General features: G+C 55.3%; 1 protein-coding gene across 8 annotated transcripts in view; it reads right to left on the bottom strand.

Moving 5' to 3' along the window:
• Positions 1–27,931, bottom strand: part of SPTAN1 (spectrin alpha, non-erythrocytic 1) — a 58,599-nt gene that overhangs the window by 4,905 nt on the left and 25,763 nt on the right. For 2 of the 8 annotated variants that reach the window (XM_044439961.1, XM_044439959.1), the window contains exons 18-52: positions 27,321–27,443; positions 26,742–26,959; positions 25,820–25,912; positions 25,043–25,177; positions 24,193–24,341; positions 22,882–22,941; positions 20,773–20,971; positions 20,452–20,556; positions 19,295–19,315; positions 17,801–17,836; positions 17,271–17,318; positions 16,230–16,321; positions 15,862–16,006; positions 15,586–15,767; positions 15,353–15,452; positions 14,876–15,073; positions 14,133–14,279; positions 13,075–13,178; positions 12,764–12,926; positions 11,792–11,806; positions 10,062–10,193; positions 9,272–9,409; positions 9,059–9,163; positions 8,602–8,810; positions 8,370–8,490; positions 8,127–8,248; positions 7,399–7,531; positions 6,996–7,094; positions 6,628–6,787; positions 5,826–5,902; positions 5,497–5,706; positions 4,710–5,006; positions 3,722–3,834; positions 3,074–3,091; positions 898–960 (exon numbers count right to left, since the gene is read on the bottom strand). In XM_044439961.1, coding sequence (XP_044295896.1) covers positions 898–960; positions 3,074–3,091; positions 3,722–3,834; positions 4,710–5,006; positions 5,497–5,706; positions 5,826–5,902; positions 6,628–6,787; positions 6,996–7,094; positions 7,399–7,531; positions 8,127–8,248; positions 8,370–8,490; positions 8,602–8,810; positions 9,059–9,163; positions 9,272–9,409; positions 10,062–10,193; positions 11,792–11,806; positions 12,764–12,926; positions 13,075–13,178; positions 14,133–14,279; positions 14,876–15,073; positions 15,353–15,452; positions 15,586–15,767; positions 15,862–16,006; positions 16,230–16,321; positions 17,271–17,318; positions 17,801–17,836; positions 19,295–19,315; positions 20,452–20,556; positions 20,773–20,971; positions 22,882–22,941; positions 24,193–24,341; positions 25,043–25,177; positions 25,820–25,912; positions 26,742–26,959; positions 27,321–27,443 — 4,330 coding nt within the window. The remainder of the gene's footprint in view (positions 1–897; positions 961–3,073; positions 3,092–3,721; positions 3,835–4,709; positions 5,007–5,496; positions 5,707–5,825; positions 5,903–6,627; positions 6,788–6,995; positions 7,095–7,398; positions 7,532–8,126; positions 8,249–8,369; positions 8,491–8,601; positions 8,811–9,058; positions 9,164–9,271; positions 9,410–10,061; positions 10,194–11,791; positions 11,807–12,763; positions 12,927–13,074; positions 13,179–14,132; positions 14,280–14,875; positions 15,074–15,352; positions 15,453–15,585; positions 15,768–15,861; positions 16,007–16,229; positions 16,322–17,270; positions 17,319–17,800; positions 17,837–19,294; positions 19,316–20,451; positions 20,557–20,772; positions 20,972–22,881; positions 22,942–24,192; positions 24,342–25,042; positions 25,178–25,819; positions 25,913–26,741; positions 26,960–27,320; positions 27,444–27,931) is intronic. The other 6 variants (XM_044439963.1, XM_044439960.1, XM_044439962.1 and 3 more) reach the window with 6 other exon arrangements.

Below are 27,931 nucleotides of genomic sequence, written 5' to 3'. Positions count from 1 at the left end.
TGTGTGGAAAACCTCACAAAACTACTGGCCCGGTGCGAACGCCGCCCGCAGGCCTGCGGCAAGCGTCTCCTTTAGCAAGCCCGAAGCGCCGCAGTCTACAAGGGCTACTGGTTGGAGGTCGCCTCGGAGACCCTTCCCCTCTGGCGTGCCAATGGGCAGAGGGTTTGTGGGGCTCAGCTGCAATTTAGGGGTTATTCGTTGTTGCGTTCAGAAGGCAAGGCTTGCTTTTAACTGGCGTTTGAAAATGAGCAGCAACGAAAAGAGGGGCTCTGGCAGCCCAGATTAAATCCACAAGCGTTAACGCTCCGAATTGGAGTGAGGCTTAGGGTGCCTCCGAAAGAGTAATCAAGGCAGCAGTTTATTTTCCCCACTGTTCGTTTAGAGCCTCTGTCCGGAAACAATCATGGTGCAAGATAACAATGGACAATCCGTGTACAAACAGCGAGTCTTGGCTACTGTGCCGGTGAGCTGCACTTTCTGTGTGCCCCAGTGAAACAGAGGCTTTCTGGAAGGGAAGTCCGTGTCCTCTGTCCCCCCGACCAAACCCTGCCCCTCCACGACACCAGCGGGTGGATGTCCAGACTGGCTTTGGTGGTATAATCGCTCCGTGTTAACGGACCAAATTTGCACGGGCGAGCCTCACTCCCAAAGGGTTAGGGCTCGCAGTCAGTGGGGTTTCGGAAGCCCAAGGCAGAAGCCCAGGCTGTCCCGGGCACGGAGAGGGGGTGCCAGCAAAAGGGGGAACACCTCCTCCCTATCAAAAGCATCTCACAGCAGTGACAGTTAGTCCAAAGGAAAGCGAGCTTTTGGAATTAGGAGTGCGCGGTTTTAAAAAAAACAACACAAAACTAAAGGAAAAAAAAAAACACAGCGAGATAAGAAAAGGAAGAAGAAAACCTTCCGGACAGATCATCCCCAACTTCATACTGATAGACACGAATGACACGGCGGTACGCTATTCTATTCAAAGAAAAGAAACCAGGTGAAGTTCCACGTGGGAGGAAAGGTGAGCACACGCCGCCACGGAGCAAACTCCCACCAGCGCCAGCTCGCAAGCAGCAAGGCGGGGGCCAGTCCAGCCACACCCACAGCCATGCCGGCCGCGCACCGTTTCCACCTCTTCTCCTGCGCACGGACCCCCGGAAGCCCCTCGGGACAGGTGGCGGCCGGGCGGCAAGGTTTTCCACCTGGGCAGCCGCGGGACAGAGGAAGCCAGGCAACTGCTCCCCATCCTATGGGAGGTTCCCGGGACCATTCTGACCCCCTGGACTGGGCTCTGCTCCCGCACAGAGGCGGGCCAGCCCCGGTCCTCTTCGTCGGGACCCTGGTCGGGGGAAGCCACTGGGGCGGGACCTCAGACTCGGAGCGGTGGCTGTTGGACATGGGGGAACATGCCAGCGTCCCCCACGAGGTCTCAAACGGCACGGCCCAGCAGCAAACGTGTCGCGTGCGGCTTCTGCTGGCTTGGTTTCAGCTCTCCGAAGGGAGCTGAAGAGGTGGAAATGGGCCGACGCTCTTGAGAGCCCAAGTTCTCTGCAGAACTGTGGGGAGAGGCAGAGAAGCGGCTCACGCCTGCCTTCTGGCAAAGCTACAACATGCACCCCTCGAGCTGCCCGCTGACCGTCATGCTGCCGTCTGGGAAAGGCAACTCTGGCCCTCTGCTCATTGTCCTTTTACAGGATGGACTTCAGTCCCGCTGTCAAACACCTGAATCGGCCCTCACGCCATCCAAGGCTAGTGAATTTCAGCTGGGCCCACCCAGACGGAAGCCAAGAGGCTGGGCCTCAACAGCAAGAGCTCTTCCGGCAGCCGAGCCCTCCCAAGCCGTATGCCCCATGGCCTGGAGCAAGCATGGAGTTGCCCAGGCTCTGCCACTGAGTGGGAACGTCCGTCGACCCAGTGCTGTCTGCTCGGACTGGCAGCAGCACGCCACCTGCTCTGTGGCTGATTGAACTTGGGACATTCTGCCTGCAGATCGGGGGCTCCGAACTGAGCTACAGTGCCCCTCCAGATGCAAAGACAGCCTCTTTCCAGAAACAGCATTCCCCCCGGCATCGGAAACAGCCGTGGTTTAGACACAATGATCCAATCGGGGCTTGGCTTCAGCAGCGACATGTGTCGGGCTGGCGAAGGAGCACAATTCACTTTCGAAGCTGAGCAAACCACAGGGCTTCCGGCTCTGGTGTGCGGGCAAATAATGGGCGCTTGGAGCACAGTCCCAAGGGCCAAATTTGCTGCTCGGCTGCTGCACTAGAAGCGGGCCGCTGCTGCAGGCTGCCTGTTTCGGGGCTGGGACAGTGCAGCACTGGGTGAATGAGGAGACAGCCAAGCTGCTCCACCCTTACTGGGATCGGAAAACAAGGAACTGGGCACTGGAGACTAGAGGTGTAGATCTTAGCTGTTTGGTGGCTAAGAAAGGGAACTGGAGCCTCCCGGCAGCAGAAAATACGTCAAGAGCTTAGATCCAAAGCCCCCGTTTTTCAACAGAAGCACCAGTGAGCTGCACAGTCCGGGTAACACAGATGGTAAATTTAAAAGATGTTGCCAGTCAGCAGTTAGCTGCCTGGCTCCAGAAAAGGCAGATTAGGCATTTGGCTCAACCTTGTCTAACCTTGAAGGGGTAGACACAGATTCCTGTTTTCTAAAGGTCCGGGTTAAATGGCAATAGCAGCGAGCACGGATGTCGAATATTGACGGAAAGGGGGTGCCCCTCAGCGGCTGCGGAACAGGCGAGATGCTGTGGGGACACACTTCGGCTCAAGGTGCTGCTACGGGTCCGCCTGGCTCAAAGAGGCGGCTGTCATCAAAAGCTGGTCAAAGGTGTGGGTGCGTGTGCACCGCAAACAGAGAGAGAGAGAGAGAGAGGCAGGCTGACTCGTCTGAGTTTTGGGCCCCTGAGGGTTGCTCTTTACGCTCTGCTTCCAGGAGATGGGGTCAGCTGACACCTCATGCAGAACCCCGGCACATATACCCAACCAGATGGTTTCTAACACGACCGTTGTCACAAGCAAAGCAATGGCAGGAAGAAGCACATATGAAAAAGAGCATTTGTGAAACGTGATTGTGTACTAACCCATCGAGCAGGTAGGTCCTGAAGGACAGGGTGGTCCACGCATCAGGCCCAGGAGTAAGCGGAAAAGTGGCGGTGGGCAGGGAAAGAGAAGAGGGGGACAAAGGGGATCGAAGTTAGCGAAGGCGACGCATGTTTACACAGTTCAGCACCCTTCCTGTCCGTATTTTGGAACAAGATTCCTGTGCAGTGGGTCCCAGATCCCAAGCCCCCACCTTCTACCACTCCCCTCACTGATTTCCAGCTTCCTGGAAAACCTGAACTTTAAGGAAACGCAGCATCACTTTTAATCAGAGCACAGACTTTGATCTCACCACAGAAAAACAGAGGGGTTTTTGTGGGGAAGAGTCCAGAATTCCAGCCTTTCTCTAGACGCTGTTTCTTAGTATTTCTATTCCATTGTCAGGGTACCGTGTGTTATGTGCCGTACCTCATTTATCCTCCCCATCTCCACTCAGAGGTAAATTAAGCTAGATTAAAGGTGTTTTGGCTCAAGAAACTCCAGTGCCTATCAGGGCTGATCGACAACCACGCTCCACCAAACCCCAAGCATAAACAAGGAGGTTTCGCTCCGAGAGGAATCGTGACTGCCCACCTGCTGCCTGTGGCCACTGTGAAGGGGCAGGGCAGGGCAGGGCAGGGGGGCCGCACCTGGTCTCCTGGATCCACTGGTGGAAAGCGTTGGCGTGCTGGGCAAACTCCTGCCGCAACTTGTCATTCTCTTCCTGCCTTCGCTGCTCCTTCTGCAGTTCTAACTCGCGCTCCTGGGAAGAGAAGAAGAAGAAGAGCAGCCATTGGGAAAGGGACGAGGCGAGAGCTGGAGGGGATGCTGGAGCCGGGCCTGACATCATCCTCTCTCGAAGTGCAGAAAACCGGCACAGAGACTCTGGTTTTCATTTTTACCCTAGAGTGGGGGGCGTAAATCTCTAATGAACTAATGGACACAGTGACACGAAACGGAATTCCCAGGCTCGGCAGCGATGCCTGAAGGACTGCTGGTCTTGTTACATGCTGAGCTGTCTCTCATCCTGCTCAGAATAAATCTTTCGTTTATCGCATGGAGGGGCTTAAAGTGTGGTGTGAGGCTTCCCTCCCTCCCTCCTTGGGACAGGTAAAAGCCACAAGGTGAGCCCTCCAGGGATGGGAGCTTGTGGGCTTCTACCCCGCCCCGAGGACTCCCGACTCCAAAGAAGGACAAATGCTTTGAAGGCCACTGCCTGTGCCCGGCTGCTCTTGTCTTTGCTTTCTCTTGTACTGCATTTCTTTCCCGGATCCCAGATCCTGTACGGAAATCTAGAACTCCGAGCAACCCAAAGACCCTCCGTCCAGCTTAGCCTTTTGCTTCAAGGGGGATCCCCCAGCTCTCAGAGCCTGAGGTCTGGTTGCTGTCTGACCACAGAGCTGCCCCTGATAGAAAGGCTTGGGAAGGTGCATGCTGGGGGATAGCTGGGCTTGGCATCTTAAAATCATCAATATTCCAAGCAGTGGAATAAGAAACAAATCAAAAGCAATGGGTTCTCCCAGGCAGAGAAGTGCCGGGTGCTCTGTCTTCTTAGGAACTCTGTCCAGGAAGAATTTTAGGAATGGGGTGGCAGGGGGGTGCAGGGAGCAACAGGGAGGACAACTGGAGGCCATGTACCTTGATTATTTTCTGCAGATTCCTCCAGGTCTCCTCAAGGGCCTCCATGGTGAACCAGGTGTACGGGTTCGAGGCGACGCGGAAGCTTTTGATCTGGCGGTCCAGCTCAGCTAACTGGTTGAAATCGGCCTGGGCGGAGCTGAGCGAGGCACGGAAGGCATCGTGGGCCTCGCGCAGCGCCTTGATCTCCTCCAGCGAGTTGCACCGCACGGGGTCCGTCAGGTCCTCCTCGGCGTTCTCGAACCAGCTGTTAAAGGCCGACGCCTTCTTTGCGAAGGTCAGGAACAGATCTTCAACCTGAGGAAAGACGAGAGGGGTTTAGGCTGCACGAGGCTCAGCAGGGGAACGCAACCCGCTCGGGGCCGGGCTGGGAGGTCCCTCGGGGAGCGCTGAGGGGGGCACGCGGAAAAGCTTCCCCGGCAAAGTCACCCCTTGTGCCCCCGCCTCGGGGTCTGTGTCTGGAGAGAAGCTTCCTGCTTCCTGCCCTGAGAATTCCTGAGGCCCCTGAATGCGGCACCCCGTGCGGGCACTCCTCCCGCTGTGCTGGGCTCCAAATCCCAGCAGGGGCAACGCGAGCTGCTGACCAAGGCCACGAAAGGCACCGATTATTTCCCTTTGTGCACACACAGCAGAGAAGTATTTTTCGAGCCGGTGCGCTCCACAGCAAGGAAGGAAGAGCGCCAGAGGGGCTGGGTGGGCATCTCGGGCCGGTGGAGAACCTTCTGTCTGCTCGGCGGCAGCAAGCGGGCGAATGCAGAACAAGCCCCACCCGGGTTGCCTCACGGACCTTTCTGAAGTGCTCCTGGGCCTCGAGGAGCTTCTTCTTCCTGGTGGTGGAATTGGCGAGCAGCTGGTTCCAGCGGTTCATGAGGGCGGCGTGGCGGGCCTCGATGGCCCTGGACTGGACGTGCTTGGCCGCCAGCAGCTGGTCCTTCAGGGCGGTGATGTTGGCAATGCCTTCCTGCTGGAAGGCCTGGAGCCCAGCGTCAAAGGTTTCCTGGCACACAAGCAGAGGCACAGGCACAGGTGAGGTCCGCCCCGACAGGGAAATCCAGGTGTGGTGGCACACCTGTGAGGCCGACGCACACGTGCACAGAACCCCTGGCTTTCACCAACCTGTTTGGTGAGGAGCGTTTGCACAGAAGAGAGATCTCTTCCATAGTCGTCTGTCTTGAGGCTGTTCTCCTTTTCGCCTGGCGTAAAAATAAGCACACAGAATAAGCCCCCCGTTCTCATTCTTGCGGCAGTCTTGCTTTAGCTTTCTAATATTTTTGGTTTTCATTTTTTGTTTCTGTGGTAGAGTTATTAACACAGGAATAAGGCAAGACGAGTACCGAAAAGCAGAGTCTCCTTAAGACAGCCTTCTTCAGCTTGCTGTGCTACAGATGTTTTGGACTTCAACCCTCACTGGCCCCAGCCAGCAGATCAGGTGTCAGAAATTCTGCAGGCCGAAGCCCAAAACACCCAGGCAGCTTGAGGCTGCCTGCCACAGCCGGATACACCAGTCAACTGTGACACGGCAGCACGGGATATAGAGCTAAATTTCCGTGGCCTTTTGAAATCATGCTCCCGGAGTGCAGAAGGTCGAAAACACAGACACGAAGATCAGGAACTACTTGTGGGTGAGGCTGCCAGACAACCCCACCTCCCAGGACGGGACAAGGGCCCGTACGGCAGAGTCTTTTGCTTTTAGGAAGGCGCTTTTAATGCTGGGCCGTTGTCCTTCCAGCGCTCCCTGTCTCCAGTCAAGGGCGGGATCCCTCGGGCTCGCCGAACCCATTCCCATTCCATCGAAGGGGCAAAGAGCAGCACCCCCACCGTTGGGCAGGCGTGCCTTGCCCACAACGGCCGGCAGCACCGCCGCCCTTCCGGCCAAGGCCTGGGGGGGGTGGCGCGAGTCTTTGCTCCCAGCACCTACCGATCCAAGACTCCACCACGTCAGCTTTCCAGTTGAACTGGAGGAAGGCAGAATTCTCGTCCAGCTTGGCCTTCCGCTGGGCCGCTGCCCGTTCCAGGTCGGACACTTTGCCCCTCAGGGTCTTCATCTTGGCAGTGATGTTCTCCTCATGGTGGTTGTTCTGCAGAGGATGGGGGGGGGGCAGGGAAGAGTGCCCACATTGCTCTGGATGAGTTTGCCACCGTCCTCGCCCAGAGCGACCGAGACGCGAGGCGCGCTGGCAGAAACGGGTAAGCCGCCGGAAGGCATGCAGGGCTGCCTTGCGAGCATCGTTCACAGTCAGGCGAGGCGAGAGAAACGAAGCACGCGGTGCTCCTGGCTCAGCTCACCTTCTTGATGAGATCCTCGCCGTTCGCGCAGACATCATTCACGCGGTCCTTGTGCACGGTGAAGTCCGTCTCGAACGCTTCGTGCTTCTTCAGCAGGCCCTGCAAGGGAGGCAGGTTCCTGGTACCCGGGCAGCTCCGGGGCGGCGGGGGGGGGGGGGGGGGGCCAGGGGCCCCGCCGAAACGGTCTGCACCAGGACAGGCAGAGTGCGGAACGTGGACCTGGGAGAGCCGGGCACGGGTCCCCGCTTGGCCCGGCCGAGCTACCTGGCGGGTCTGTTGTGCGGGGGACACGGGTGACGGCGCAGGAGGGGCTGGTGCGCCGGCTCCACAGAGGAGGGCAAGCCGGGACCTGACGCCCAGGCCCCGAAAGCGCTGCGCGGAAGGCGAGTGGCCCGCGGCTCACCTGGATGGCGGCAAGCGTGTCTCCATAGTCTTCGCTGGCCACCAGCGTCATCTTCTCGTTGATCCAGGCTTCCTCCTCTTCCACGTTAGCTACGAACTGCTGGTACTCGAGAGACTCCTCCAGCCGCTGGCCCCTGCAAGGCAGGCACCCGGAAGCTGCCCTCCGTCTGCACGCAAGCCGTCCGAGGCACAGCTCCCCCCACCCGCAGGTGCAGGAGCAGGAGCAGGAACCGGCCGGCCTTGCCGCGGGCGACAGGGCCCTCCTGCCGTCCCGGGCGGGATGCTGCGGCCTGCTTTCGGCCGCACAGCATCGGCTTCTGTGAGAGGGCTTGGAAAGGGAAAGCCACGGAGGGAAGGCCTGCCCTCGGCCACGTGCCCTGAGGCTGGGAGGGGTCCCCGGGTCAGAGGCAGCACACCCTGCCCCCCAGGGGCTGGGGTGTGGGAGCGCGCTGTGGGTTCCCCATCTGGACCTCTGCCAGGAAGGAAGCTGCGAGAGGCTCCTGCTATGCCCTTGGAAGTCCACCAAAGCAGCTGGGGGCACGTCCTTCCTTTCCACCTGTCCAGGGCTGAAGGAGAGCCCTGCACCACTGGGGAGACGGCTCCCGGCTTCCAAAGACCCGCCGGCCCCCCTCTGGAGGTCCCTCGCCCCGATTACTCCGCTCTCACGCCGCTTGGAGGGGAGACCCCGAGGCAGCGGGGCCTGGCCGCTTTCGGAGGCCGCCTACTCACCGAGCGGCGGCCAGCTGCTTCAGCTCCTGCCAGTGCTCCACAAACTGCGCCAGCCTCTGCTGGATCTCGTCCTTCCCGATGGTGTTGTCATCGGACAGCTTCTTCCCCGTGTCCAGGACCCCCTGCCAGGTGGGGAAAGCAGTCTTGATGCCAGGGACGAGCCCGGCTGTGTGTGTGTGAGACCGGGAAGGCCCCCGCTGCCCCCCCCCGCATGCTTCGAAGCCGCATCCTGACTTGGCACACCTGAATGGCCGGCTCATGGGCTGCCAGTTCCGCTTCCAGGCGCTTGTGCTTCTTCCTTAGGTTCTGGACGCCGGTTAAGTCTCGGCCGTAATCTTCCGAGCTGACCAGAAGCTTTTTCTCTCTGGACACCAAAGGGGGAAAGGAGGCGTGTTACAGAAATACAAGTCCACGCAGGCCCCGTTTTATTTTCCCCGCAAGGAGACGAAGCCGTGACCGCGGCCGAGGCGCGTACTTGATCCAGGACTCCTCGTCGTCCATGTCCCGGAAGAACTGGTGCAGCCGATGGGACTCGTTCAGCTTGGCGCGGCGGGTGGTGGCCATGTTCTTGATCCGCTGGAAGCGCCCGTTGATGGTGTCGCGCTTGTCCTTGACTTGAGACGTGTCGAAAGCGCTGCTGGTCATCAGACTGTCGGCCTGGCCGTTCAGGTCTTTTAAGCGGTCCTAGAAACGCACCAGAAGCGAAGGGGGGCTGTGGGGCTCGGGAGGCAAAGACCTCCCTTGGGGGGCCTCCCTCTCAGCCCCGGTGCGGTTTGGGCCTTTGCGCAGACACGGCGTCATGACGTCACACCGCCTTCGGCACACAACGTGGCCCTGTACAGACGTGGCCTGCCAGCTCGCCTCTGTTCGGGCGTCACTGCAACCCGGGGTGGGGGATCTGCACCTGGAGCAGCTGAGGGCAGGACAGGTACCTCGTGGGCGGAGATGTCGGCCTCCAGCAACTGGTGCTTCTTCAGGAGGTTGTTCACGGATGCCAGGTCCTTCCCGTAGTCTTCGGAAGCCAGCAGTGCTTCCACCTGGAGAAGGGAGGTGATTTGGCATCAGGTGCGCACAGACATGCAGGTTCCGTTTCTCTCCCACCAAGCTGGGGAAGATGGGCACCCTGGTCTCCAGGGCTGAGTTACCTCGGAGAGCCAGAAGTCGAAGTCCTTGATCCCCGTGTTGAAATTCTGCTGCTTGTTGGCCTCTTTCAGCTTCTGGCTCTTCTCGGCTGATTTCTGCACCAGGAACTGCCACTGGTCAGCCAGAGCAGCCAGGCGGGCCTGACGGGAGGCAAAGACACATGCTCAGGCTCGGAAGGAAAGTGGGGGAGACACCCCCCCCCCCCGAGTCCTGGCCGTGGCAGGGCCAGACCTGCCCTCTGAAAGCAACGGAAGTGCCTGTCCTGTGATTTCAGCGATCAGGAGTAAGTCAGGGAAGCCACAGACGCTTCGCGTTCAGCACCAGCCTCGATGTGGGGTAGCCTTGCTCGCTCAGGAGGACAATTTGGGAGGGGAGGCACCCCTCCCTCCTGTGGGAAGCTCCCACTTCTCAGAGGGGGGAGGGAGCGGACGTCCTTCTGGAGTCAAATGTGTTCCACCGCTAATAATCCAGTGCCTGAATTTACTCTTTTTCCTCCTCCTTCCGAATTCCCTTTCCTGTTTTGTTGTGTCTTTTAGACTGTAAGCCAGTCTTGCTTTTTATCTTCGGGGACCTTTTAGGGTTAAGGATAACCCTAAAGTGCAGAATATATATTCTGCACACTGTTCTGCCTAATTGAATGGTAAGAAACAGCTTACACAAATTAAATGAAAGAAAGCAATATTTTTATCCTCAAAGCCTTACGTAGCGTGGATGCTGGTGGAGAGGTTTATTTCAACTGTGTCAGGGCTGGGCCAGATCAAAGGGCAGCGCGCCCCCAAGGACGGCACCCACCTTGACGGCATCCTCGCTGCCTGCGCAGGCGCCTCGGTCAATGAGTGAGTTCCCCACGTCGATGACACCTCGGATGCGGTCGGCGTTGGCGTGCAGCTCCGCTTCGAACGCCTGGTGCTTCTGGTGCTTGCTCTGGTGGCAGTGAAACAGCAGCCCGTGAGCCCAGCACCACGGCCCCTGAACTGCTCTCACCGGGGTGGGGCAGGGGCGGACAGATGGATGGACAGGATGGAAATCTTCCACAGAAAGGAAACAGCCCGGCATGCTGGAGGCTATTCCCGCCTGGAACTCCCCTGCCGAGGTGCTGGATGCTACAAAGGCCAAACCCTGCCTGTGCCTTCGCGCCATCGTAATGCACTCAGCCAGTTCTCCTCTACGGAAAAACTGTTTTGTGGGGGACCTTCCGAGGAGGAGGAGGAGGAGGCATGGTGTGCAGGAGGGGTTTCAAGAGCGGCCGACCGACCGCCTGCTCACTACTCCTGAACGGCAATGGCAACGTATTTCAAGGAAGAAAAGACTCCGAGCTTGTGGGGTCGACTTTATGTTTCACCGGAAGCCTGAGAGGCGCCCACCAGAATCAGGAGCAAAACCATCTCTCGGGCAGGCAGGGTGCGTTATGGGGCAGGGTGCCACCGAGCACAGAAATCAATTGGTGATCCAGACCAGAAGGACGCTAAAAAGTCCTCCTGTTCAAACATCTTCCCACTTGCCCCCATGCTTTCTCCATTTCAGCAGCAGAATTTACAGCCAGGGAGTAACTGGGTTGCCGAAGCTGCCGAGGAGATGCAGCTTGGGTCTTCCGGGACCTGTCCGAACATTCCTGCCGCACCGTGCCTGCTCGTTACATGACTTTTCCTTCAAGAATCACTGACATTTGTGTGCGCTGTCCTCTAGCCAAGGGTAAGGGGCGGGGGCTGCTGGAGGAGCCTCGCACCCCACCACTGGCGCTCCCCGGCAGAGGGTCCCAAGGACCACAGGAAGCTGCGCCGCTCAGAAAGCCAGGAACTGAGCCCCAGATCTTGTGCAGATTCTGCCACTGTGCTCCGGCTCCTCCCAAGAAACCAGGGCACAACAGGCAGGCTGGTGCCCTCCAGATGTTTTGAACAAGTCCCAGCCAGCCCAGCTAGCATGGCCAAGGGCCAGGAATTGTCGCCTAAAACATCTGGAAGAATCGGAACCCCTGGGCTATCTTCAAGATCTCTCCCATTGCCCTCGTTTTCAACAAAGTTAAGCCACACTCCTGCAGCCAAGACAGTCCCAGACCGTTATTGCAAAGTGTGGGGCTGAGGTCCCATTTCAGGTTCCATCTGCCACTGTTCTTTGTCCACCTTCAGACAAACTCCTTTTAAGGAGTCAAAAATCAACCTGCATCCAGGTGCCTGGGCCTCTTCTCAAGGGCCCCCTTAACACGGGCTGGGAGCACAGCAACAAATGAAACCGAGCATGCAGAACGCGGCTGCTAAAACGGAGATGTTAGGTGTGATGCTGATGAGGTGCTACAAAAGCAAGAGCAAAACACACACAAACCTTGAACAAGAGCGACACCCGCATGGCAAGTCAGATAAGTGGGACAAAAAAAAAAGTCAGCGATTGGTAAAAATAAAAGACTGAATGAACGAACGGATGAGTGGATGAGATGTACTTAAAAAGGAAAGACAGGATAACCTCCTGTCCACATGTAATTTATGGAGAGGGATGAACATATACCAAGCCAAACTTTTAAAACTTACCAAGAGTTTGGAAAGCTACAAAACAGATTGAGAGAGAAGAGCAGGATCAGGGCATTTTACACTGGACCAAATAAGGCTACTTTCATTCATTTCATTTCTGAGAATTGCTGAAACAAATTTATCCCCCAGAATACAAAGTCCCGCATCACGGAAAGGTAAACAGAACTTGGATGCAAGGTGGGGTTGCCAGAAGGAAAAAGAGCAACTCCCATTTTATTGCTTGGGTGTTGGTGCCAAGGGAGCAAAAGCCACTTTGGAGTTCTAACACGGAATTCTGGGTAACATTCTGCTGGGTACACTCTAGAGTAATACCCCCTATTTCTGATGTGCAGGCTGTAAGTCCCTTATGAAGCCAAACTGGCAACACTCACACGTAAGGGAGCCTGAGGGAGTCCCGAAGAGAGCAAAGCAGAAAAATATATATATTTTCCCTTTAGGGAAAAAAACTCTGAGGGTAAGATCACTCCACAAAGGGAAAGGAGCGCAATGGCTGGGCATCCTTACTGACCACAGAATACTGATCAAAGCTGAAGGTGGGAAGAGAGAGAGGGAGGAAGGAGGGGGGATTCCTACTTGTGTAACTGCAGGTAACTGCACACTGCCCCAGATCGGGCTGAGCAGCCAGTCCTCCGAGGTCGTTTGGGGTCCTCTATGCGTGTGCCGCACAGCCAGTGGCACTGGGCAGAGCAGGGAAGAGGGCACCTAGAGTGCACCTGGAGCGCCCACAGAGTGATCCCCGCCTCACCTGGCCCAGTATGAGCCTCGGACTTCCCACCTGGGTACTCAGAAGCCCAAGCCACGCCTCTGTTACGATGCCACCTGTGAATGCCTCCTATGTAGAAGGGAATTCCCAGCACGCTTTGCTTCCTGCAGAATAGCGACCACCTCTGCATTTGTCCCGCCGTCAGGAATGCCGCGTGATTCCACCTGTGGGAGGCGTCACCTTCACTGGCTGGGAAACACGAGTCTCACCTGGATATTTGTGGGATCTTTATAGGATTCGTCGCTTGCGGTCTGCAGCTTCTCGCTGATCCAGGCCTCTATTTCATCCACGTCTCGGCTGAACTGCTGGAGGGTCTGCGATTCTCCCAGCTTGGACCGCTTCTCGATCATCTGCGCTTTCAGCCGACGCCACCTGCAAGCAGAGCCGCGGTTGGCACCCGTGGATCATTAAGCGACTCCGTGAGAGCGAGTCGGTCTCCACCTGCTAAGAGCCCCCCTCCCCCGCCATCTGCTGGGGGTCTAAAACCCTCCCACTAAAAATATTAAGTGAGCGCACCAACCTGTCCAGGACTTCATTGCGCCGGCTGGCGATGACCCCCTTGGCATAGTGGTCAGCCGAGATCAGCTGGTCAGCAAAAGACTGCAGGGCTGCGATCTTTTCCTCCTGCGGACGAGAAAAGCCAGTTTGGAACGCCTTGGCCACCTTGCAAAGCCAAAAGGACATCAGCCTGAACTGCTCCATGAGAACGGTGGGGATTCTTCTCCAGACGGTGCGCTCCAAATTCAGAACCATCTTTCTCCAAGGGGGAGCCACTTTTACTACTGAATCGGACCATCCACAAAGACACCGATCTATGGCAAAATACAATTCTGGTCCCACGCTACTGTTTGGAAAATAAAATGCCCCCTCGCATCACCAGGAGTGCAGATTTTGTCTTTCCCTGGGCTAGAATCTCCACCCCAGCAGGGCCTGCTTAAAAAATGTTGAGAGCAAAGTACACTGGACACACAACTGATGTGCGTTTTGTGAAGGTCTTCAGAGATCAGAGTCCTTAATGGGGTCGGTTTTCCAGACAATGCAGGACCAGTCCTGTCCTTCAACAGTTCCCAGTGTGTTCCGGACACACTTTTCAAAGGGCTGTTTTTCGTTCTTAAAGCCCCAAACAGTTGGGGAGCCAGAGCTGGCCCTGTACAAATCTACTGATACGCTTCAACTGTCAGGTAAAGTCGTGTGATGCACCTGCCACCATCTGAGTTTAGGGAGGCAGGGCAGAAAAGTACAAACGTGTGATTTGCTGGCTCAGGGGCACCTCGCTGGACCCTTCCTCATTCACATGACATGAAAAAACAGCATAGCTTCAACACGTAGCGTGTCGGGATGCGTCTTGAGAATCTTGCCGGCCTTAACCTGATGGCCGTTGCTGCGCTTTTGATATCTGGTTTATCGCATGACTTTTTTTGGCTCAGTTTGAGAGGTACTGTGAGCTCGTGTGGGGTCAAAACAGCATTGTTCATAATACGCAGCACGAACAACACCTAGAAGGAAATGCCCCTGTAAAAGCATCAGGTAATAGCATCCAGCTCACCTGGATGCCGTCCCCTTCCTCTCTCATCTCACCTGGACGTTGATGGCTTTGTCGAAGTCCTCGTGTTTCTTGATGAGGGCTTCCACGCTGTCTAAGGAATCGCCTTTATCTTCAGTGTTGAGGAAGGCCTCGCGGGCAGCCATCCAGTTTTCTGCCTGTTCGCAGTCCCTGTGAAACAGCTGGATCGAAAAGCAGAAATGTCAGAAGGATGGGCAGCCCTTCCCGCCCGCCAGGAAACAGTCCCTTATGAGTGACACCGCGTGGCCTGAGCGCGCTCGTCCCCTCCTCGCTGCCGCGCTGCTTCGTCCCTTTCGAAGAGGCAGCCCTGTTGCCAGGGGGCTGGAAGTCAGCATTGGCCTGGTGTGGATGCCCCCCTTGGCACGCAGCTCTGGGTCTCTCTTTCACACAGGAGCACAGGCTTCCCCGGGCAGCTGAAAGTGGGACATGCCTGGACGGCGAGGCCCGTCTCTCCTTGCCAGAAACTAGCTGGGGAATTCTGTCCGTCTTCACGGCTGGTGCTGCCCTGCCTGTTTGCTCGTCCGACTGAGGCGCTGAAGCTGGGCCACTGAGGAAAAGCTCAGAGGTGGAATGCTGGGAAAGCCTCGAAGCGGGCAGGACGGAAAGCCGGGAGGGCCCTTCCCGAGAGGGGAGCAGGCGGCGGCGCCACGCACAGCCCTGCCTCCAGGCTAGGAACGAGAAGAGTCGTCTGCGCCTGCCCGTCCCGGGTGACTGCCACCCCGGTGGGAAGGGATGCGGTTCAAGCAAGCCCCCACACCTGCAGTTCAAGGCACTGGTCCAGCCGCATCCGGCGCTGGGCCCAGGCCTTTTCCAGGTCGGCCCTTTCTTGGTCGAGAATGTCCAACTTCTCCTTGATCTCCGGGCTCGCGTAGTGCCCACGGGCCAAGAGCTGCTGTCCGAACTGCTCAAAGGCCTGGAAGGTGCCGACCCGGGCGTCTATTTCAGTGCGGTGCTCCTACGGGAGAGAGAACGGGGACCGCATGATATTAAGCTACGGCAGCAGTTCACTAGGTAGTCATCAAGGAAGCCTCGCCGGGTGACTCTGGGCCAGCCATTCGCCCGCAGCCTGACGAGGAGAAACCTGGGAAGATTGAGAGTCCTGCCCAAAGATGAGTTTCTGCGTGTCAGCTGCCAAAGGCAAGGAGCGCCTGCACGGGATGCAGTGCTGCTCTGAGGTTCCTCTAATCACATGCCCAGGAACTGGCAGCACCTGGTGGCAGGGCAGGTCACATACCTGGTGTCTCTCCAGGAGGGCCTCTGCTCCAGTCACGTCCTTCGCCAGCTCGTCGGAGGAGACCAGCCCGCGGATGCCATTGATCCAAGACATGAGGTCTCTGGGCAGACGGAAAGGCGGGATAAGAAAGAGGGGCTTGGCATCCTCAGCTTTGGAACATGGTGAGTCGAGCCGTTAGGGCTTGCTCAACCCACGCCCGTTTCACCCTTCAAAGAATGGGAGAGGCGAGAAACCTGAAATCGCTAAGGAAGCGCTGCAGGTCATGGGAGTCCCCCAGCTTCTCCTTGCGCTGGTTGGCTCGTTTCCCCAGACTGCTCCAGGCCTGGTTCAGCTCAGTGCACTTTTCCTGGAGGTCGTCCGACGACTCGGGGTGAGACTGAATCAGGCGTTCCGCGGTCTCCCCCAGGGAGTTCACCTGGCGTGCCGAAGCAGGAGGGGAGAGCCGTTAGAACGAGAGCGAGGCTTCCGGCCTCCCGGAAGAGGGCGTTTCGCCAACCCCATGATCTGACCTTGTCGCCAAGTGCGGCGAGGTCTCTCTCGAAGCCCTCGTGCTTGCGCTGCAGGGCCTGGACGCTCGCCAGGTCGTGCCCGTAGTTGTCTGTATTGAGGGCCTGGTTCTTCTCCTCGATCCACTCCTTGGTCTCATCAGCATCTCTGCAAGGCAGGCAACGGACAGTGGGGGGGCAGCCCAGCACGTTGGGCAGCACCAGGTTGGGGAAGGCTGGTCTTACGCTGCCCTAACGGTTTAGAAAGGACTGGCACAAGCGCTTTAGCGCATGATGCTCAGGCTTCTGGCCGATGGCTCAGGCTGCCCAGTCAGCAAGTGGGGACTGGCCAACTGGCGCCACCTGCAGCTTCAAGGGACCCAGCCCCTTACCTGTGGAACCGCTGGACCTCATGGGCACTTCCTAAAAGCTGGCTCCGTTCTTCCGCCAGCTGCTGCAGCGACCGCCAGCGCTCATTCAGCTCCTGAAAGGCAGAAGGAGGGCTTCGTGATGGAGCCCAGAGTGGCCTGCAAACTATGCCGAAGACGCTTTGAAAAGCACATGGCTACTGCGGCATCAAGTGACTGTAAAGGTTTCTGAGAGAGAAGAATGGTGCTCGGGACGATCGTTCCCTCTTAAGAGCACCACCAAGAATGAGGCAGCTGGTTCCTACACGCCTGGAGGACGTCCTCGGCATGCGGAAGCACGGGCGTTTGTCAATTAAAAGAAAAACTGTGTCAAGAAACCCTCCGTGTGCATCCGTGTGCGGGGGGCGGGAGAGAGAGAATGCCTCAGAATGGCTCCGGGGCCAACAGACTATCACACGCGTGGATGGGAAAGATCTCAAGCACCTCGTGGGGAGAGAGCATCCAGGCTGACTTTCCGCGTCACGCGCAGGAGCGCCTGCTTGTGGCACAGCTACACGGGAGCTGGGCTTCCTCCACTGTTCTGCAGGGGCGGCCCTCGCTTCCGCCTGTGCTGGCGGATCGGCCGGACTTGGAAGTCAGGCCGATTGTGCAACCGTGGCAGTGGCGGATCGCCATCCAGCCACAGAAGGTTTAAGGAGCCGTAACTGGAAAAGTAAGGAGGGTGGGGAGAGGGAGCGACCAGCCTGCTCGAGGCACAAAAGCCTTGATCTTCTGCCCTGAGCAGAAAGGGCTGCATGGCTCCCAGGAGGGCGGGCTGGGGAAGGCTGGGTGCTGAGCACCGTCTTGCTGCCGGAACATTTCATCTCCGAGACGGGTCAGGGCAACCTTTCCCAGCAGGGCATCCATCACCCAGATGTTTTGAAGCCCAGCTCCTCTCCACCTGAGCTGGCCTGGCCTGTGGCAGGAGGTGGTGAACACACCTGGACGGTTGGGTTAAGCGGCTGCGCAGTGTTTAAGAGACCTGGCGAGTTCCAGCAGGACGGACCACCCCGCACCTGGTCTTACCTTGATGGAGTTAAAAGTTGTCACGGTGTGCACCATCAGTCTTGCAGACTAGATGAAGGAGGAGAAGAAAGCCCCAGATTTTTAAACAACCCCAGCCAGCCAGCCAGCCAAGAGTGCTACAAAACCTGTTCTCCTACATGCGCACATATTAACAACCCAATGCCCGACAGAAAACAGTTCGGCTGGCTCCAAGTTCTTAAAATCCTCAAAGTAGCTGGAAAAGGGTTAAATGGACAGCTTTTATAAATGCTTCTAAAGTTATGATTCCCAGAAGCACACAACTCTGTGTCATTTGGTTTTCATAATAAATTTGAGATCTTTACAGGGAGTCATTTTTAATGTCCACTGTCTTATACTTAAGAAAGCAACATGTTATCCCACTATGTGGGATGAAACTACTTCTACACTTCCAAGAATTAAAATCCAGGTGAAGTTTTGAACAAAGGCCAGGAGACTGCTTGCTTCCAGCGCAAAATATTTGCATGAGCAAAACTGATGCTGCTTCCCTGAACTGTCAGACTAGATCTTACCTTCCAAGGAGATGCTGTCTTGGAATCACCTTCATCCTGTTTGGGAAAAAAAAAACAGACAGGAAAAGTGAGACAGGAACACATAACCAAATGAAAACGACAAGCCATTATTTAAAAAGCAACTGTCCAACTCGAGAAGTGAAACGGACAAAACGGCCATATTTTGGGCACTTCGAGAGAAGGCAAAACTCCCTGGAGAAGACAATCGTGCTACGGGAAGTTGAGGCAACAGAAGCAAAGGAAGACCCATCGAGGAAGCAACGCTCTTGAATTTGCAAGATCTGACCAGGGCTGCCCAGATAGAATTTTTCGGAGGGCTGTAAGATGGAGACGATTTGACGCCACGTAAGAACAACCCCATCCAACACGAGGATAATTCCTTTTTAAAACTGCTGTAATTTATTTTCTTGCTCGAGCAATAATGAAGGCTGATATTAAGAGTGTTGGACTGGGGGCTTGAGGGATCCGGGGGTCCTAGTCCCCACTCAGCCATTGAACTCACTGGGTGATCTGGGGCCAGTCGTCAAATCTTGGGGCCAGGATACCTGAAGGAACGTCTCTTCCCCATATTCCTTCGTGCCCCGTAGGATTGGCAGGGGAGGCCCTGCTCCGGGAACCCTCTTTGAAGGAGGTAAGGAGGGTGTCTACTCAGAGGAGGGCCTTCTCTGCAGTGGCGCCCAGGCTGTGGAATGCGCTCCTCAGAGAGGTCCGCCTGGCGCCAACTCTCTACTCTTTCTGGCGCCAGGTAAAGACTTTTTTATTTAACCATCATTTTAATAACTAGTATCATTTTAATAATAACATTGGTTGTATACAGTCGCGTCTTCCTCTTCATTTTCTTTTCTTTTTTCTTTCTTTTTTTAATTAGGAGAGGACATATTGTGGTTAATTTGTTTTATTGTGGAATGTTTTTAATGCTATTTATAGTATTATATTGGTATGCAGACTGGTATTTTTGTAAGTTCCTGAGGCTGCGGCAAAGGACAGCATATGAATGTTTAAATTAAATTAAATTAAATTAAATTAAATTAAATTAAATTAAATTAAATTAAATTAATTCTTAGCCTAACTTATTCACAGAATTACTGTGAGGGCAAGACAGAGGGTTATGGAAGTCATGCTGGGCTCTTTGTGACAAAAGGTGGGATATAAATAAAACAGAAAAGGAGAAATATCCTGGTCGTCAGTCAAAACTATCCAGCCTCATAAGCAGAATGAAGGAGCAGAAGAATGCAGGCTGGACTAGAGCAGGAGGGAGGCTCCCGCAAGAGAAACGGAGCGCTCTCCATGGACTGGCACAGCCTGGCTTACTGAAGGAGGAGAAGCAACCCGTCTCCGGACAACCCCCCTCGAGTGAGGACAGACGCCCTCAACAGGCAAATTCCAAAGGCCACAAAGGAACGCCGTGGGCTGTGCAGGTTTGTCTTCAAGACCCTAATCCTGTCCCTTTTAAAGAGCACTGGACAAAGACTAAGAACTGGAGAAGATGCTTACCCGTGGCATCCCATAGACTTCCTGCAAGAAAGAACAGTATGTTTGCATTAATTAGTGTGTGAGGGAATAAAGGAAGATACGAACACAGAGCTCTGTCACAGCTCCAAAGCATGCCCAAAGCCATATAAGCAACAAGCAAAGTCTTAACATCCCAACAAGGTCATTAGCTGTTACAGCAACAGGACTTCTCATGTTGTGGACCCATGCAGAACTCTGAGCAGCAAGCAGAAACCAGTGAGACCGGCACTGCAAATGTTTCAAGTATTCAGAGTGCTTGGAAACCAGAGATAAGATGAAACCCTTCCTGGAGTAGCTCCAGTCTCTGTAGCTCCAGAGTTAAGCGCTTTCTCTCGTTTGCGGGCGAGTAAGACGTGATGGCAGGACACAAAACTCAAGGAGATCTGGAGCCCCCTTTTTAGCATGTCATGAAAGCGATGCTCCCTGTTTATTGTGCTTTCATACTGGAGCATGAAATGTGTGTTCGCGACAGAAACCGTGTTACCGCTGGTACTGATGCGAAGATTAATCCCGAAGGACAATATTGCATAATGCGGGACAATGCCGCCTCTCTGGGGAAGGATCGCAGCTCGGGGCAGAGGGCATGTTTTGCCTCTAGAAAGCTGCGGGGGGGGGGTGCTTCGCCAGGTTTTAGGCCTGGTATTTCCAGGTAAAAAGGCAGCAGGTGGTGCTGAAGCCCTAGCTCTGCCGGAGACCCCCGAGATCTTCCCCACCAGTCAGAGGTGACCATTGCAACAGGCTCAGGCACAAAGTGGCGTCTCCAGAACACTCAAAACCTGAGGAGCTTCAGCGCCATGAATCAATGAATGGTTTCCAGGCAGCTCTAAGCCTGCTTGTCATTCATTCATTCATTCATTCATTCATTCATTCATTCAGAACTTGTATGCCGTCCCATCACTTATCGCCTCGGGACAGCTCACATAAAATAATAAACAGAATACACAATAAAATAATATAATTAAAAACCCAGAATCACCCTGGCTGCGGAATTAAAACCTACAGATATTATTAAGAGTTGTTAAAATATTGTTGAAATAGAAAGGTCTTAGCCTGGCGCCGAAAAGCAAATAACAACGGCGCCAGGCGGACCTCTCTTCTTATTTATAATTATGGCCATTTATTAGAGAAATGGAACTGACCTGCTGCTGGACTGGCTGCACTTCTTCGGCCATCAGCCCTTCCGATTCCAAGTCACTGGCCACCTTGTTTATGTCCTTCAGACGTGACTCATTGGCTTTCAGGTCCTAGACGGGACAGCAAATTCCCACTGAATAAAAATGATGCCAGGAAGCAGCGATCGCCCGCCATCGGGCCTTCAAGCACAGCCCTCCCGACACCGCTGCCACCTCGCCAGATCTCCTGCTAGAAGGTGTACTTTCCCCCGAACCCCTGGAGGAGCCGCATCCGTCGGAATCGGATCCTCCAGCCCTCCTCCAGCCGCTCTGTCGGTCCAAACTCACCTTCTGAAAGTCATCAAATTTCTTCTGCAGCACCTCCACCTGCTCCAGGTCTGCTCCGACCTCCTCGGTGGTGAGGGCGCCCTCCTTCTCGCTGATCCACTGCTGCAGCTCATTCGTCTCTCGGAACAACATGAATTTCTTGCAGCTTTTCTCCAGCATGCCTTTGCGTTTCTCCCCCAGCTCGAGGAGGGAGTGGTACCTGGAAGACAGAGGGGAGGGCCGGGGGGGGGGAGTCAGCTTGTGCCCGAGTCCGCCCCAAATACACAGCCGTGGTTCAGTGTGGGCTCGCGGCAGCTGCAGAGACGGGAGAAGGGAGGCCTTGGAAGGCCTCACACTGCTCTGCAGAACCAGACCGCCGCGGCTGCCGCAGGCTTCCACAGACGCTGCACAAGCCGGGGCGAGGAAACGAAGCCTCTAGACAAACCGGGCTAACGGAGCGAGGAGAGGCAAAGCGAACGGCCGTTCCGAATTGCGGCCACAGAGACGCTGCGGAAAGACAAGGCGGCACAGAACAACAGCTGGAGGGACTCTGGGCCTGCAGGGACAAGCGCAGCCCTTCGAATCTTGCAGGACGACCGCTGCCGCCATCCCTCGCCACTCTCTGGAAAAGCTACTGGTGTCCCAGTCCTGCCCTCAATGACATCAAGTCATGTTAGAAGGGAATAGGGCCAGCTAGAAAGACTGAGCTTTTCGATCGGCAAATGGTTTTTCTGAAAAAGCGCTTTCCTTTTGATGCAAACTAAACACAAGATTAAACTTCACAGGCAAAAGCATATCTTTTTCCGACATCAGTCAGGAGAGAACTCCCGGATTAAACGAACTCTTCTTACAGGAACATTGCTAACATGGCTGCATAAAGCAAGACGCCTCGCACGGCTTGCCTGGATGACCAACCAGTTTCCTCGGGCCAAGTCTGGATTGCCAAAATTCTTGGCAGCAAAGACACCCTGGACGCCCTGTAAAAAGCAGCAGAGCTCCCAAAACTTGGTGCTGGGTGGAATGGGACACCAGAAAAGCAGGTTGGACAGGTTAGCGGCTCCCACACTAACTAGCAAAACTGAAAATGTGAGAATGGCCCAGTTCTTCCCAATGGTTGTCCCAGCGTGAGATCAGGAACACCACTGTGTAAAGGGCTGCCCCCCTCTGGCTCTTTTAAACCCAGAACGCTTTACGTTTGTGGGGGCCACTGTCAAACGGGGATGCCTGCACGTCCCCTGAATGCCCGGAGGCCAGCTGCCTGCCAAATCCACGGACGAGAACTGGTTCTCAACAGATCCCAGCCACCCAAGCCCCCGCCCCAAACCTGAGAAAGCAGCCCGGCACACCTCCGCCAGGTGAATGGAACAACGTGCGAGGGGAAGGCCCCTCTTTTCATGCGCTTCCCGAGTGCCTGCCTGCGCCCCCCACAGAGGAGCACAAGCTGCCCATTCCGAAGCGGATCACGGAGGAAGACTGGGGGCTCTATTCCCTTTCCGACAGCGACAGGCACGGCAGAGCTCTCCTGACGGCCTGCCTCCAGCTAGCCAGCAGGGTCTGGAGGTGTGCTCTTATTATTTTATTTATTTATTAAAACATTTTTATGCTCTTGCTGCTGTTTGAAGGCCAGCAAAGGTTCCGAAGAAGACCATCTCGTCTTACTAAATGCTGGGAGAAAAATTCTGGCAGCCAAAACAGGCGATGAAACGCAGCATCTCTCATTTGCCTAGTGCCTGACTTGAGACGAATCGGAAGGAAGCAACCGAGACCCTGAGCCCTGCACTAGCACAGGGGGCGGCATGCCAAAGCACGCCCATCCCCCGTCAGCAGCTAACGCTGCCTAGACATTTCCCATTTCTCTCCTCCAGCCTTGAACCAGCGTCGCTGCCCAGCAGCTTTTTTTATTTGCATCAAAAAGGGCACACCTAGTTCAGCAGAAGACAACAGACAAGGAGCAGACTATGAAGACTGTTAAACCCAGGTCAGCTTCTGCAAGAGCAACTGTGCTGAATCGCGCCAGCCCCCTGACGAGGGCGGCCCCAGATGGACACAGAAAGCGACAGGAGACATTGGGAAAAGCAGGAGGCCCAGGTTTGGAGACAGCACAGTTTACAGAAGGCCAAGCCTACTCACAGTTCTTCGACCTGTTTCATACGCAGAGATACACTGCCGACTTCCTTAGTTATGAGAGTCCTGCACAGACAGAGGGAGCACAGCAGAGAGCATGCAAAAAAATTAGTCCGATTAAAAATTTAAAGGAAGGCAGAGACTCCGCCTGGAGATCGTTCATGAGGGACAATGGAAGTGAACAGGACATTTAAAACAGCGGGGTGGGGGTGTCACACAGATGCAATGGGAAAGAGGAGCCAAGCACACGGGTAGACATGATTGGAACCATCAGGCCAGCGGTACAGTTCGGCTCCGGCTACAGCGCCATGGCGTGGCTTTCAGCTCCTGGAGCCTGCAATTTGACTGGGGAGTCCTGCCGATCTCAAGCTCACCGTTACAGAGCAGGAACAAAACAGGGTGCTCCGAAGAGGACAGATATTCAAGGACAGGGCTCCATGTCCTCATATACGGAGACAAATGAAAACAGTAAGCACAGACTATGCATTGTTGGGTGTGAGCTGGGAGCTGCATCACATGCTCCAGGAGTAAGTACGTGTGTCGGAAGAGAGCAAAAATGCTTTCTCCCATCGCTCGGTTTTCACGTCCGGTTGTCAAAGCCAGTCAACGGCGTCCCATTTAACGGCCAGTCCCAGAAACGAGGCACTGGATGAGACGCTCTCCGAGAGCAGAGGAGCCAAGGGGGGGGGGGGGGGGGGGAAGCACCAAACCCAGTGCAGCTTTGGCCCTTCCAATCTGGAGGTCCCTGCCTTCTCTCAGAGATTGCTCTGCCTTACAGCAGGGGCAGTTAATGAAGCTTCTCGTGTGCTTATTTTCACAGCAAATTACAGCTTGGTTTTTTTTGGTTTTTTTTTTAACTAAGAAAAGAGGAACATTTCCTGTCCACTCCTTGCCCAGAGGCAGCCCTGCAAGGGAACCGTACTGTACTAGATTTAAGAAGGCATCTCAGTCAGAATCACATGCTAAGAAAATCTGGGAGCTACAGTTACAAGCAAGTGCTATTGAGGGCTAAAATAGGTGGAACCGTTAAGACACAGACAAGCAGAGCTAACATGCCAGAGAGTAAACTGAACAGACAACACAGGTCAGGAATGGAGCACTGTCTTTAACAGCAGAAAATCGGAAAGAAGCAAGAAATGTCTGAAGTCAGGAAGTGAATGGGTTAATAAAGGAAAAGAATGTGAAATGCAGCTCAGTGGAACCGGATGCTGAAAATACTAGGAACTGGCGATCTAAACTCCTTGGCAAAGACAGCAAACAGGAAAATCTCTTCCGAAGCGCTGCGCTTTACTCTGGGTCCTGCTAGCCTGATCTTACTGGTTGTCAATCTGCTCCTGCCGCAATCCGATGCTGCCTTGCTCGTCTAGCAGGTTCTCTCGGGACGCGGACTGTGCGGGGTCCAACTTCTTCACATAGGCAGCTGGGACAAACCCCTGGCGGTCATTCACTTCTACTTTCCACCAGTCCTGGAGGAAAAGAAAGACGCAGCCTTAATTAAACGTCCCACAGATGTGGTCCATTAACCTGGCATTATGTAATTTGAAGGTTTGTCCAAGTGTGGAGAGGAAGGGACGGTGGATCGCAAGTTGGAGTTGAAAGTGTCACCCACCATGCCTAGGAAGAGGGGTTCTGCTCCACCTTATGTCTCTTTCACCCTGGGACAAACTATCTGGGGGATGAGGAAGATGCTAGCGCACAGCAGAATTCCTTCTGTTCCTGATGACGTAATATTGCCGTGATCTGGTAAATACGCAGGGCAGGAGAATGCAAGATGGCTTCTAAATGGGCAGCGGACCTTCCGCTGTGCCTGATACGAGCAGCACCTTCCGCTCTCCTCGCCTCTGCTGTTGTCTTAACACTGAGCATGTAGAGTTCGGGGAAACTCAGAAGCTGGTGGTTATGCTTCTGAGGGGTTTCACCAAATATTTCAAAGCAGCAGCTGTGCTACAACCAACACAAGGAAGAGCCCCAAACACGGTCTGTTCTGGCACATCGTTTTGAGAAATGTTTACCGTATTTCTCTCAGCAATCCTGGCAACGCAACTGCCCACCGAGAACTAAAGCTTATACCACCAAAAATGTCTGGAACACCAAATGGATGAGGATCACAGCTGAATGCCCAGGACCTGAGACAGAGGCCTGGACTCACTGGCACGGGGCGCTTTACCTTGTTGGTGCTGTTCAGCAGGGTGAGAATGTCTCCTTTCTTCATCGTGACCTCCCGGGGACTCTTCTCTTGATAATCGTACAGAGCCAGGACAAGCTCCTTGCCAGTTTCATCATCGGTGGGAGCTACTTGTTGCTGCCAAGAGAGAGCAAAGGTTTCACGGCAGGTGAAAGGATTCTGCTTAGCTGTTGCTCCTCAGAAGTTCATCAGGGCACTCCCCCCCCCCAATTTATATCCTGCCTTTATATCCTGCCTTTATATTTATATCCTGCCTTTTTCCTACAAAGGGCTCAAGGCCGCTTACATCATTCTCCTCCTCCATCTTATCCCCACAACAACAACCCTGTGAGGTAGGCCGGGCTGAGAGTCTGTGACTGCCCAAAGTCACCCAGTTGGCTCCATGGCTGAGTGGGGACCAGAACCCAGGTCTCTGAGTCCCAGTCCCACGCTCTTAACACTGGCTTCTTTGCTAGGTTTTTTGTACAATTTGCAGTGGCCTCTGGCTAAAGACAACAAAGCTTGACTTGACTCCCTGGGGCACGGACCTTTCCCAAATAAACCTTCCCGTCTGAGTGTTCATTCCCTGCAGGGGGCAGACTGGGGACAGGCAAGGGTCCGCAGTGTCAAAAGAATCGAGTGGTTCTGAAGGCTGCATGAGCTCAGACAGGGGGCGGCAGGTTCCCCACTGCAGCCGGAAGGAGCTTCCTGTGCAAAGGGCCAGGAGCCGCGCCACCCTGAATGGAAGACGTGGGCCTTCGAGCAGCTGCTCCTTCTCACCCGGCAAGCCTGCGCCTGCTCCCTCAGTGCCTGGATGCTGCTGCCGTAGGCGGAGAGATCGGACATCAGGGCCTCGTGCTTCTTCAGAAGAGCCTGCGGGCAAGAAATGAAACGCATGTTGCTGCCGGCACGCCTCCCTGGGGCTTCTGGCACGTCGAAAGAAACAGCGCAGCTTTGGGCGCCAGGCACGCTTGAGGATCTGCAGGGAGCGTCTTGTTAAAGCCGAGAGCCCCTTCCGAGGCAGCAAGGATGCCTTTGCCGGCATCTGCAGCACAGCCGGCCCTGGAGGGGCAAGCTGCCCGCCCCGACACCAGGAACCTTCCGTGAAGCCACGTTCCGCGTCCTCCGAGGCCAGATCCCCACAAAACCTTCGGTGCGACCCACACTGCCAGACTCGGCAGGGGATGGGGACAAAGCGCACCTCACCGAAGGCAAATCTGTCCCGCTTACCCGCACCTTCCCTTCATCCTCTGTCACCACCTTTCCCAGCCTGGTGGCTTCCAGATGTTCAGGCCCACCGTGTTCCCTGACCAGTGGCCATGCTGGCAGGGGCTGAAGGGAACCCAAAACATCTGGCCGACAGCAGGCTGGGGAAGGCGGCATGTTCTCTCCCCCGCCTTGTACTGAAAGTTTCTTTAACTAAGAACACAAATAGCACATTATTACTGGCAAACCCCCCCCCCTCCATTTTTCCTGCAGCCTCTCCCCACCAGTGGCAGAAACACGCTGAAGGCTACCTGCTCGGGACTGGTTCACTACGAAGAATTCTGCTAGCGTTGCGGATCAGTGCGGCACGTCCTTTCCCAGCCGCAAATGGACAGCTTTCTCAAGGTATTCTCAAGACCACCGTACCGTTCACGGCGCCCCAAGAGCCGTGCTTCGGACTGTCGGAATGGGCTGGCACGTGCCGGCCATGCCATACCTCGGCCGAGTCCTCGTCCTTCCCGTAGTCCGTGCTGCCCACGATGGGCTCCTTCTCCCTCATCCAAGACTCGGCCTCGTTGGCGTCGGCGAAGTACTGCTGGGCCTGCAGGGAGTCCTCCAGGTCCTGCCGGCGCTGGGAGGCCTTGCCTTTCAAAGACTCCCACTTCTGGTTCAGGTCGTCCAGCTTGGCCTTCACGTCCTCGGCGGCAAAGTGCCCTGTGTAGCAGGAAGTGGGCTCCAGGTGAGTCCCGGGGAGCGAAAGACCCCACAGCACGATCCTTTGCCTCATGAGAGTCCCCCTGGAGGAAACTGCGGGAAGGACTCGCGCCTGGGGGCCCCCGTGGGCACACGCACGCGGGGAAAATAATGACAGAGTCGCAGGGCGCTCGGGGCGCTGCTACTCCGTTGTTGCTCCCCAACATCAGCACATACAAGATGCCGATTCCTGGAAGATCACACCTGGCACCGTCATCTGAGTAGCATTTGCAGTTGGAACGATGACGATGATCTCCGTGTGCGCACACAGACGCACTCGCTCTGGTTTTGAGAAAAGGTGTACATGGATATTCAGACGCACCTTCCTCGACCATGGCATTTCCTTTCTGCGTGACGGCTTTAATGCGGGGCTCGTGGCCCGCGATTTCTGCTTGCAGGGCTTGGTGCTTCTTCAGCAAGTTCTGGACCCCGATCAGGTCCTTGCCTAAATGTGTGAGAGAGAGAGGGAGGGAGGGAGGGAGGGAGGGAGGGAGAGAGAGAGAGAGAGAGAGAGAGAGAGAGAGAGAGAGAGAGAGAGCAGGATCTTGCTCAGTCAGCCATCCCAAAAAGTACAGCTCCTGAATGAAAGTGATGGCTAGGAAACATCTATTACAATTCACACAACTGTACATGTACACACACACAGAGGGAGGGAGGGAGGGAGGGCGGGTCTCGGAGCTCTTCCCACAGCTGAAAAATGACACTCAGTTCCTCCACGGGCAGCCAGTGAGGCTAGATAGAAGTAGTAGTTCAGATCAATAGCCAATATAAACATATTGCCAGTATAAATTGGTTTTTATCGGCTCAATGAGCCCGTCAGGAAATGGCACCCAAGGCAGGGTATGAATTCTACTTCGAACAAGCAGGTCTAAATGGTTGTGAGGACTGCGGACAACTGGCGTTGGACTCCATATCAGACCGACTTCAACTTCC

This window comes from Varanus komodoensis, unplaced genomic scaffold (assembly GCF_004798865.1).
Source record: "Varanus komodoensis strain SLA01 unplaced genomic scaffold, ASM479886v1 scaffold36, whole genome shotgun sequence".
NCBI lineage: Eukaryota > Metazoa > Chordata > Lepidosauria > Squamata > Varanidae > Varanus > Varanus komodoensis.
Note: the sequence above shows the minus strand (reverse complement) of the source record. Positions and strands in the feature narration are given on the sequence as shown.